Source organism: Borostomias antarcticus, assembly GCF_949987555.1.
Source record: "Borostomias antarcticus genome assembly, chromosome: 4".
In the NCBI taxonomy this organism is placed as follows: Eukaryota; Metazoa; Chordata; class Actinopteri; order Stomiiformes; family Stomiidae; genus Borostomias; species Borostomias antarcticus.
The window spans coordinates 32,149,160-32,161,659 of NC_140237.1; the positions used below are offsets into that span (position 1 = coordinate 32,149,160).

General features: G+C 51.3%; 1 protein-coding gene across 1 annotated transcript in view; it reads right to left on the reverse strand.

Annotated features, from left to right (window-relative positions):
* The window catches only part of adamtsl3 (ADAMTS-like 3), a gene marked incomplete at both ends in the record, with an annotated part of 117,191 nt that overhangs the window by 59,388 nt on the left and 45,303 nt on the right, over nucleotides 1-12,500 (reverse strand). Inside the window, one exon of the mRNA XM_084437457.1 lies at nucleotides 3,479-3,606. Coding sequence (XP_084293583.1) covers nucleotides 3,479-3,606 — 128 coding nt within the window. The remainder of the gene's footprint in view (nucleotides 1-3,478; nucleotides 3,607-12,500) is intronic.

Consider the following 12,500-nt stretch of genomic DNA (forward strand, 5'->3'; position numbering starts at 1 on the left):
CGTGCGTGCGCGCATGCGTGCGTGCAAGTGTTCCAGACTTTATCCATTTCACTATGTGTGTGTGTGTGTGTGTGTGTGTGCGAGTGTGTGTGTATGTGTGCGCGAGTGTGTGTGTGTGTGTGTGTGTGTGTGTGTGTTTGCATGTTTAGAACAGGTGTGTTGGCTTGCATAGTGAGAAACAGGCAGACGCTTCTCTAATCCCGTGGCATAACGAGTCCCCCCAGTGAGGATCCAGAGCAAATCAACCGGCCAATCACTTCCAGACCTGCTCCTCATCAGGGGGGGGCAGCAGGGTGCAGCCCGAGTCATCCTGAATGGGGGAGGATCACACACTCTACCGGGGCCTGAAGATGGCATCTCATCAGACTTCAAACAGCCCAGGGAGACACACAGGTCACATTTATAATTGGATAGTCCTCTCTCTTCCTCCACTGTAAAAACATTCCTAGGTAAGTAGTGCGTAATCCTATCTATCCAGCGCGCAACGCGATACCGGGGTTGGTGAGGACAGAGTAGGTTCCAGGAATGCAGGAACAAGGTTGAGAATTCGCCGACACACATTTTAAACCGCAGCTTCCTCTGGCTTAGGCCTAAGCGGCGTTAGAACGGACCGTACCATCAACAGAGGAGGCTCTTCGAGAGAACGGAGATACACATCTGGGTCTCATCGCCAGGAACCCCAGAATCCTCGGAGTGAGATGCTTCAAACACAGGAAACATTCAATTGAACAACGTTGATTTGACGACGGCGCGCCACGAAAGCTGTCCAAGGGCCAGTTTGCGTGGGTAATTGTCTCTCTCTCTCTCTCTCTCTCTCCATCTCTCCCTCCATCTCTCCCTCCCTCTCTCCCTCCCCCCTTCCTCATTTCAGTATGAACGGAAGGTAGAATTCTCTCAGTAATCGTCGCTGCCAATTAGCCAGGTTTAGTAGCTCCGTGCGTTTTATGTGTGGTTGAAATTTGTGCAATAAAACAGCCATTACTTATGGTTTGGCAGCCAAGGCGAGGTACTTCCAAACAGTAGGGGTGATGCTCAGGTTGAGTTGTGTTCAGGAACAATGGGGGGGAGACGCTGGGGCCTTGCCAGCCCTCGGAGAGGGGGCTACCGGCGAGGTGCCGTCGGCAACGGGCTGCCCCCGCCGTGGAACACTTCCTCAACAAGTAAAACGATCCCCGTGCTGAGTGAGAATCTGACTGGAGCTCAAATACAGATGACAGATAAACAAACTGTCAAATCAATGAAGAAAAACCTATCTGCGGAATGAGTCAACGACTGATTGAAACGCCAGTATCATTCCATTCCATGTTCCTTTGACCACTGGAATGTGAACTACTGTATATGTGTTCTCTAAATTGTTGCTTCTCCATAATTTCCCAAGACTCCCAGGCCACCATTCCCCCCCTGGATCCTGTCCCCTTTACTACCCTGTTTTCCATACCTCTCTCTCACATCCCCCTCCTCCCCTCAACCTTCTATAACCCCCAACCCTCCTCCTCTTAACATTCTATAACCCCCAGTCCTCCTCCCCTCAACCTTCTATAACCCCCAACCCTCCTCCTCTCAACATTCTATAACCCCCAGTCCTCCTCTCCTCAACCTTCTATAACCCCCAGTCCTCCTCCCCTCAACCTTCTATAACCCCCAACCCTCCTCCTCTCAACATTCTATAACCCCCAGTCCTCCTCTCCTCAACCTTCTATAACCCCCAGTCCTCCTCCCCTCAACCTTCTATAACCCCCAACCCTCCTCCCCTCAACCTTCTATAACCCCCAACCCTCCTCTCCTCAACCTTCTATAACCCCCAGTCCTCCTCCCCTCAACTTTCTATAACCCCCAACCCTCCTCTCCTCAACCTTCTATAACCCCCAACCCTCCTCTCCTCAACCTTCTATAACCCCCAACCCTCCTCCTCTCAACATTCTATAACCCCCAGTCTTCCTCTCCCACCCCAACCTTCTATAACCCCCAACCCTCCTCCTCTCAACATTCTATAACCCCCAGTCCTCCTCTCCTCAACCTTCTATAACCCCCAGCCTTCTTCTCCCATCCCAACCTTCTATAACCCCCAACCCTCTCCTCAACCTTCTATAACCCCCAACCCTCTCCTCAACCTTCTATAACCCCCAACCCTCTCCTCAACCTTCTATAACCCCCAACCCTCTCCTCATCCTTCTATAACCCCCAACCCTCTCCTCAACCTTCTATAACCCCCAACCCTCTCCTCAACCTTCTATAACCCCCAACCCTCTCCTCATCCTTCTATAACCCCCAACCCTCTCCTCATCCTTCTATAACCCCCAACCCTCTCCTCAACCTTCTATAACCCCCAACCCTCTCCTCAACCTTCTATAACCCCCAACCCTCTCCTCAACCTTCTATAACCCCCAACCCTCTCCTCAACCTTCTATAACCTCCAGCCCTCTCCTCAACCTTCTATAACCTCCAGCCCTCTCCTCAACCTTCTATAACCCCCAACCCTCCTCCTCTCAACATTCTATAACCCCCAGTCCTCCTCTCCTCAACCTTCTATAACCCCCAGCCTTCTTCTCCCATCCCAACCTTCTATAACCCCCAACCCTCTCCTCAACCTTCTATAACCCCCAACCCTCTCCTCAACCTTCTATAACCCCCAACCCTCTCCTCAACCTTCTATAACCCCCAACCCTCTCCTCATCCTTCTATAACCCCCAACCCTCTCCTCAACCTTCTATAACCCCCAACCCTCTCCTCAACCTTCTATAACCCCCAACCCTCTCCTCATCCTTCTATAACCCCCAACCCTCTCCTCAACCTTCTATAACCCCCAACCCTCTCCTCAACCTTCTATAACCCCCAACCCTCTCCTCAACCTTCTATAACCTCCAGCCCTCTCCTCAACCTTCTATAACCTCCAGCCCTCTCCTCAACCTTCTATAACCTCCAGCCCTCTCCTCAACCTTCTATAACCCCCAACCCTCTCCTCAACCTTCTATAACCTCCAGCCCTCTCCTCAACCTTCTATAACCCCCAGTCCTCCTCATCAACCTTCTATAACGCCCAACCCTCCTCCTCTCCTCAACCTTCTATAACATCCAGCCCTCTCCTCAACCTTCTATAACCCCCAGTCCTCCTCCTCAACCTTCTATAACCCCCAACCCTCCTCCTCTCCTCAACCTTCTATAACCCCCAGTCCTCCTCTCAACCTTCTATAGCCCCCAATCCTCTCCTCAACCTTCTATAGCCCCCAGTCCTCTCCTCAACCTTCTATAACCCCTGCCCTCCTCTCCCACCTCAACCTTCTATAGCCCCCAGCCCCCTCCTCTCCCCTGCCTTCCCTCCTCCTCAAGCCCCTCTCACCTCGTTGCTCCATGCGGAAAGTCAGGTCTCTCTCTCTGTCTCCATCCCTCTCTGTGTGTCTAGTCCCACCTATCTGTGTGTGGTGCAGGGGTGTGTGTGTGTGTGTGCAGGTGTGTGTGTCCGTGTGTGTGCTTGTACTCACCCTCCATTGAGACACCTGCGTAGGGAGTAGGAGGCTCCGCCCCCACAGGTGCGCGAGCAGTCGCTCCAGGGGCCCCAGGCGTCCCAGCCACGGTCCCCATCCTCGTCCGAACGAGTCGTCCTGGACGCCTGGGAGACACAATAACCTGGGTAAACACATTGCATACTGACGAGTCTATGAGGACACTTCATGAAGACCACCACCAGGACGTACACCTCTCTCCTATGTTGTTTTTAGCTTCTCTTACTCTGAAAATGTAATTTAATGTAATTTATTGCTTTATAAATGTTCTTAGCTGGTAGACAAACATACTCCTGGAGCTTGCTCGATCGCCTTGTTGAGAGGGGTCAGGGAAGAATTTTTACAGCTCACTTATCTGGCCCCCGGGTGATTACTGTTTTTTTGCTTCCCTCTGGAATATGTAGGGGTGGGTCGTATACCCACCTCCCTTGTTCTCTGTGAAGCGCATTGTGTTGCCTATACAAATAAAGCTTTGATTGATTGATTGATTGATTGATTGATTGATTGATACACGTCTCCTGATAGCTGATTGATTTCAGGGACTGCTTTGGATGTTCCAGTTTGCCCTGCCTGAACCATCAAGCATTAAAATTCCGTGATTCTGGGTCATCATCTAGAGCCGGAGATACCTGGCTTCGCCAGACTCAAGACACAAACATGTGAAGGGTCTGGAAACTCACAGTTGCTTTCCAATTCCCAAGGGGCGCTACCTAGCTGCTGGGGCGGCTGTAGCTCAGTTGGTAGAGCGGGTCGTTCAATGATTGAAGGGTCAGTGGTTTGAATCCCAGCTCCGACTGTCCACATGTCGAAGTGTCCTTGAGCAAGACACCTAACCCCAAATTGCTCCCAATGAGCAGGTTAGCACCTTGCATGACAGCTACCGCCATTGGTGTGTGAATGTGTGTGTGAATGGGTGAATGAGAGGCCATTGTAAAGCGCTTTGAGTGCCGCTAAGGTGGAAAAGCGCTATATAAGTGCAGTCCGTTCACCATTTACCATTTACCAACAGGCGTACTGTAGATCAAAATGCCTCTGGACGCTATTGGATAGACCTACAACCAACCAGAGCAAAGAAACGTGTTACGTGGCGCTGAGCGACAGAAAATGTAAACAGGCAGCAGTGTGCTAGTTCAGTTTGTTTAATGCGGTCGCGATTGCGGATTCAACATCATCTGCAGCCATCTTGGTTGTTGGCGAAAATGCATCGGCGCTCCTCTGTTCCGTCATCTTATTAAACCCGCCCCATATTAGATAAACATGTGATTGGCACGAGCCATTCTCGGTTCGAGTGGATTCAGTTAGAACGGTTGGATATCCAGACTGATTTGCAGAGTGAAACAGAACGTGAGCTTGCGAGATCAGGCTGGTGACGCCAGGCTAGAGCAACTCAAACTCAAGGGTACTGTAGCTCCATCCTACTCCCCAGCCTAAAGACTTTAGTCTTTTTAATGTTTCTGTTGTGATTTCACCTGAATTATTCCATCCATTAAGAGGAAGCAGAAGGGACCCAATAGAAAACAAGGGATCTATTCACCACAGCGGAGGGATCATCTCAAAACAAAATGGACAGGTTTGGCTGACGTGAGCCTGAGTACCGGTGCTCACTGATATCACACAGCACTGTGGTTGAGAGAGACCTGGTTCACGGCTGGTTTAGAATAATGCTGGCCTCCCCTAAAGGGGGGTTAAGTGTAAGCTGGCTGGGTTGAGATCCATTAAAGGATTGGGTTATCTGGCACAGTTCGACCCATAGAATAACACTCAGCGGTTTTAAACATAGCAAATGTGGAAATATAATATATTTCCCCCACATGATTTCTTTCAAGAAAAGGAAGCCGGACACATTTAGTGTAGGTGCAGCAGATGGCTAGATGTGTACATTTTTCTCAGGGGTTATGATCCTAGGAGACAAAACGTGCAATACAAGAGATCACCGAGTGTATTGAATCCAATTAATCCCAATAATTTTTTTTATAGAGGCCATGCATAGAGAAGCATACGCCGCAAATTCATACGGAACTGTACTGCAGTTTAATCTCCCAGAACGGTGATTATAATGACCTGGCTCCTGTCATCCTATCCAATCTGAGCTGTGGCCAGTCTAAGCTCGCTGTTCTATTCCACCTGGTGGGGGACTTGCCATGTGTACTCAAAGCAGTAATAGCTCCATCTACAGTACCCCCTTGAAAGACGAGTAGTATTGAAGGGATCCGACCTCGTCCTTCAGATTACTGTAAGGATATAAAGGTCTTTATTGTTGAAGGTGGTTCACAGGTACTGGGCTCCAAGTGTTGCCATGTGTTTCGTGCCCCAGTGTGTGTCCAGAGACTCCCCCAGGAGGAAGACAGGCAGCTGGCTGACTCCCACTGGTTTGAAGGATGGGCTGTTGAGTTGGAGCTTTTCCATTGACCAGCATGGGACAATACAGGATGGCAGGTGTTTCTTACACACACCGCGTGACCCGTAACGCTTCCTGATTACACAACAGACCTGTGAAGTGAGTTGAGAAGGTAGGAGGAGTAGAACATTATATGGAGGAACCTGAAGCTCTCCTGTACTTTTTTGTTAAAGGAAAATTTTAAAATGATTTGGGGGGTCAATATCTCTAGCTAGCTAAGTAAAGTAGCTAGCTTTATGTCCCACCACAGTCTCATAATGAGCTGAAAATATTTGTACTCTCACTCCCAGTTAGAAAAAGTCTGCTAGCAGTGATGCTAATGTTTGCTATGTTGAATTCCACTGACTTTTGCTAAAAAACGTTAGCGATCGGTATCATTCATGGCCAACGTGATCTCACACCACTGCCGCTCTGGAGTCCTCAGCATTGATTATGCTAGAACTAAGATGTTGGTGAGTGAAAGTGAATTGAAGCAGGAAGAGTCAGAGTAATTATTGAAACTTAATGAATTGATCTTGTAGAGAGTCGAAATTACAAGAGCTTTTAGCGCGAGATAAAAGATTTCAGCACAGTGACTACCTTTCGTAGCTACCCCTGAACGGTAGCTAACACCGGCATGGGTACTGCCGCCCGGCACAGATTGGCTGACATTGGAGAAAGGCGAGCACTAAAAAAGCGCGAGCATGGATTACGTTATCGTACGACAGTGGAAAAGCCCATCACTCTAGATAGCCCCTGAATAGCAGCATCGCGTCATTCCGGTAGAGATAGCGGGTGTCCGCTTACCACGAGACAGGAGGCTCTCCCACCCTGATCTAGGCTCCCTGTAGTGTGAACGTGTGTGCGTGTTGAGGGAAGGGGAGGGGTGTTTAAGTGTATAAGAAGGCCAGGCCGAAAGGAAAAGAGAGAAAGAGGGTTTTCCTGGCTCTATCTCACCAAAAATAGGAAAGTTGGCTTCCTCTAGTTCAGTGATGTCACAGCAGACCCTCTGGTGCCAGAAAAGAGGGGGAATCTGATGCTCTGGGAGACTGTGTGTGTGTGTGTGTGTGTGTGTGTGTGTGTGTGTGTGTGTGTGTGTGTGTGTGTGTGTGTGTGTGTGTGTGTGTGTGTGTGTGTGTGTGTGTGTGTGTGTGTGCGTGCGTGCGTGTGTGCGTGTGTGTGTGCTGCTCTATTCCAGAGAAAGAACACACCTTCCACGGAGGTTTTTTAAACAGTGCTCTTCAACCCCGTATCACAGACTCAGGAGTGGAAATATGCATCGACTTTATACACAACTGTTATTTCTGGAGAGAACGAGTCAAGAGTCCCGTCCACCAGAATGCTTCTCGTGGCGTCACTGAAATTGCTAGCCCAGGAAAAACTCTAATTCATCTGACAATGTTATTTATGCCTGGTCAACCGGAATTAACATTTCTGACGTTCCTCCGTCGGTTCCATTCCGTTCTCCCGTCCAGACCCAGATCCCCCCCCGGCCTTGGCTCCGAGTCTGGGCGGAACCCCTTGTCTAGAACCCTCCTCTCCCTTTCCTCACACGGACAGGATCGGTTCTGTCTGTTGCAATCTCGTGTGGTGTGATTCCGGGATCATTACCCTCAGTCTGACTACCCAGCCTGCGCCGCTGCGGACCCGGCCCGGACACGTTCGCACTCCGCTAAACGGATGAAACCACCTTTTGTTGCCTGGGATAAGCCCGCTCCGGCCTCCAACAGTAATAACGTTGGTATGAGGAGAATCGCTTGCGCCCAGGCCGTTTGGCTGGGAGGACTGGCTTGGCCTATTGTGCGGAGCCCTGCATAGCTCACTATCAGCATTCTGTGTCCGTCTGGACTGGCTAGATCATCACGACTGCCCATAAAAACACACCATGACCACGCAGCCCAAAGAGAGAGAGAGAGAGAGAGAGAGAGAAAGAGAGAGAGGGAAATAGGGAAATAGGGAGATGGTGGAGGGAGAGAGAAAGAGAAAGTCTAATAAAAAGAAATGTAGAGAAAGAGAGACTTCTGTCCTGGGGCCTGATGCAGAAGTGAACTCCTTTTCGAATGATTTCAGGACTCTTGAGATTGTTTCAGAGCTGGTAAACAGCCTTGCATCACACAGTGACTGACAGTAGCTGGCAGCGTTCCTCAAATTGGGTTCAGTTCAACAATGATATGGAGGAGGAGTGCAGAATGATTATCAAGGGTCTTCCCTGTATTGTGGGCGGATTGTGTGTGTGGATTGTACTGTTGTACAGTTGTCATAAATTTGCATGCACTGAATGTCTGTCTACTGTACCCTGTGGGTGGGTTTGTGTACAGGACATTCTATGCACACTTGTGTGCATGCATTTGCGTGTGTGCGTGTGTGTGTGCATGCGTGCGTGCGAGTAGGTCTATATGTGTGTGTATATGTGTGTGTGTGTGTCTGTATGCATGCATGCACGCATGTGTGTGTGTGTGCATGCGTACGTGTGTGTAGGTCTGCATGTGTGTGTGTGTGTGTGTGTGTGTGTATGCATGCATGCATGTGTATGTGTACAGTATGTGTGTGTGTGTATGTGTGTGTGTGTGTATGTGTATGTATGCGTGTGTGTATGTGTGCGTGTGTGTGTGCGTGTGTGTGTGTGTATGTGTGTGTGTGTTTGTGTGTGTGTGTGTATGTGTGTGTGTGTGTGTGTGTGAGAGAGAGAAAGACTGAGTCAGACTGAGGCAGCACCAGCGCAGACAGCTAGCCACGCAACGAACCCCCAGAACCAGACCACAACAACCCCCAGAACCAGTCCACAACAACCCCCAGAACCACACCACAACAACCCCCAGAACCAGACCACAACAACCCCCAGAACCAGACCACAACAACCCCCCAGAAACACAGCACAACAACCCCCCAGAACCACAGCACAAAACCCCCCAGAAACACACCATAACAACCCCCCAGAAACACACCACAACAACCCCCAGAACCACACCACTCAACCCCCCAGAACCACACCACAACAACCCCCCAGAAACACACCACAACAACCCCCAGAACCACACCACTCAACCCCCCAGAACCACAACACAACAACCCCCAGAACCAGACCACAGCAACCCCCAGAACCACAGCACAACAACCCCCCAGAACCACACCACAGCAACCCCCAGAAACACACCACAGCAACCCCCAGAAACACACCACAACAACCCCCAGAACCAGACCACAGCAACCCCCAGAAACACACCACAACAACCCCCAGAACCACACCACAGCAGCCTCCCTGACCGGACCGGTCCCCCGACGCTACCTCCCGCCCCGCCCCGTCCCGCCCCCTAATCAGCCTCCCCTTCTCTCCTCCACCATACTTCTCTGCTCCCCATAACTAATTTCACCCCAATTCTCAGGTCCTCCTTTTGTTCCAGCTGTCGTCCCACCCCGGTACCTCCTGGCCTTCGTGATCCTCTCCCCCCGGGTCACGGACGGGGGCGGGGGGGGGGGGGGGTGGGGGGCGGGAGCGTTCGGCCGCCACGGGCCCCTCACGCCACCGCGGGACTTTTCCATGCGGCGCGTCAGTCGGGCTGATTCATGCTCCTGGCAGGTCGAACGCTGCGCTCATTACACATGATTAGGCTCGTTCCCCCGTGTGGCGGCTTTCGAGGTCGGGGGCGGGGCCTCGCAGGAACTTTAAACGCAGCCAGACAAGCCTGCCGTCGTCGCGGATAGAACAGGCCGCTCAAGGCACGAGGCCCCACGCCGTTGAGTTACCGCTGGGTAATTCAGTCAACTCAAAGGACGCTTACATCCAGTGTGTGTGTGTGTGTGTGTGTGTGTGTGCGCGCGTGCGTGTGTGAAAGGTGTTCTGGAGAAGCCAAAGAAAGGGTTCAAATCTCCAGTGTATCACCGAATTAGAATTCTTCCTGGCGTGCGTTAGGCACTGACCAGTCCGGCAGTGTGTGTGTGTGTGCGTGTGTGTGTGTGTCCGCCCCCCCCCCCCTCTCCCCTCTCCTACCCGTCTTCATACGTTTGTCACCACCGGCTCATTACACTTTTGGCACCGATATCAAAACCACCACTTGTCGATGACATCATGAAGAAAACGGAACGCGCGAGGAAGACCGACTGTTGATCCAGCGAAACCACCGACAGTTAAAAGACGTCCAATAACAGCGCCGTTGAAACGCCGGCGTCGAAGCCGACAGACGTTGTTCTGTGCATTTCAAGTGTAAACACGTACGCCTGCCAGATTAGCACTGATGAGAGATACTGTACAGCACAGCAGGTCTGGGATCAGCCTCTATGGGAGCTGAGGTGCTGATAACGGTGTTATCCCTGACGATTAAACAAGGTGGATCAAGACCTGTGGTTATTCTTCTAGGGACATTAGCTAAGATCATTACCTGCTACAACAGACGTCACTCAGCTGGGACTTAGGCCCAGCACTGCAGATACTCAATGACTACCAGAGCCATAACTCTAACACACACACACACACACATGCACGCACACACGCACACACACACACACACACACACACACACACACACACACACACACACACACACACACGCACACACACATACACACGCACCCCTCCAGAGAATTACCCAACGGAACTCTCTCATCAATCATAGTAGAGTTCCAGATGTGTTTGAATGTGTGAGTGTGTGCATATACATGTGTGAGTGTGTGTGTGTGTGTGTGTGTGTGTGTGTGTGCGTGTGTGTCCGTGTCTTCCGTCCAGAGCTTGACACAGATCTCCTGGCCCCGTTGATCACTCTCCCGCCTGCACACGCCTCCACACTCACACGCACACACACACACACACACACACACACACGCACACACACACACACATTGTGAGAGAGCGTAAACTGAGACCCAAGCTTTCAGTGTGACTCAGTAGGACAACATCTGTGTTTGTCCCGAAACTGACGCCAGGCTGTCAACGATGGCTCCTTATCCATAGGGCTCGAGTGAGTCGTTACTTTTGTCTTGACAATGAGGAGGAGACCATCAGAGCCCTGAACCAACTCACTATTCACCAACATAGACACCATCAGAGCTCTGCCCCAACTCACTATTCACCAACATAGACACCATCAGAGCCCTGAACCAACTCACTATTCACCAACATAGACACCATCAGAGCCCTGAACCAACTCACTATTCACCAACACAGAGGAGACCATCAGAGCTCTGCCCCAACTCACTATTCACCAACACAGAGGAGACCATCAGAGCCCTGCACCAACTCACTATTCACCAACACAGAGGAGACCATCAGAGCCCTGCACCAACTCACTATTCACCAACACAGAGGAGACCATCAGAGCCCTGAACCAACTCACTATTCACCAACACAGAGGAGACCATCAGAGCCCTGAACCAACTCACTATTCACCAACATAGACTAGAAGACCATCAGAGCTCTGCCCCAACTCACTATTCACCAGCATAGAGAAGACCATCAGAGCCCTGAACCAACTCACTATTCACCAACATAGACACCATCAGAGCCCTGAACCAACTCACTATTCACCAACACAGACACCATCAGAGCCCTGAACCAACTCACTATTCACCAACACAGAGGAGACCATCAGAGCCCTGAACCAACTCACTATTCACCAACATAGACTAGAAGACCATCAAAGCTCTGCCCCAACTCACTATTCACCAACATAAGTGTCCACTCTGAGCCTCACAGGCTGAGATGGGTCAGAACCTGCAACCTGCATTGCAGAACTGATCCAACGTCTTTAGGGCGGTCCTTCCTAATGAGGCTGTGAATGTTTTGTTTTGATAATTTCCGGTAAGGCGGGTCCTTCACCCTATTGGAGATGTTGGCAGTGGTTCTGATTGGTTGGCAGTCGGTTTTCGGCGCTGTTCTAGCAACGATTTTCAATGGAGACGTCTCCAGACTTTCGAAAGTGGATACATCTTCACTTTCGGACACCCCTACCCTCTCCCCCTCCCCCTCTCTCTCCTCTCCTCTCCCTCCCCCTCTCATCTGTCCCCCTCCTCTCTCCTCTCTCCTCTTTTCTCTCCCTCCCCCTCTTTTCTGTCCCCCTCCTCTCCCCTCCTCTCTCCTCTCCCCCCCCTCTCTTCTGTCCTCCTCCTCTCCCCTCCTCTCTCCTCTCCCCCCCCTCTCTTCTGTCCCCCTCCTCTCCGCTCCTCTCCCCCCCTCTCTTCTGTCCCCCTCCTCTCCCCTCCTCTCTCCTCTCCCCCCCCTCTCTTCTGTCCCCCTCCTCTCCCCTCCTCTCTCCTCTCCTCTCCCCCCCTCTTCTGTCCACCTCCTCTCCCCTCCTCTCTCCTCTCCCCTCCTCTTTTCTCTCTCTCTCCCCTCTCTTCTGTCCCCCTCCGCTCTCCTCCTCTCTCTCCCCTCCTCTCTTCTCTCTCTCTCCTCTCTGTCTCAGACAGGGCCTGCTACTGTACCAGCTGTGTTAGTGAGAGCAGAGGGCTTAATACCTGTCTGTCAGGTGTCAGAGGAGTGGAACGCACACACACACACACACACACACACACACACACACACACACAACCTATGTCCTATTTTGTTGCCTAGCCAAACTAAACAGCCATATAGAGACTGACAGCCCTGATCTGTCCCAGACTGCATGGCTCATCATTCTCCTCTTACCAGGC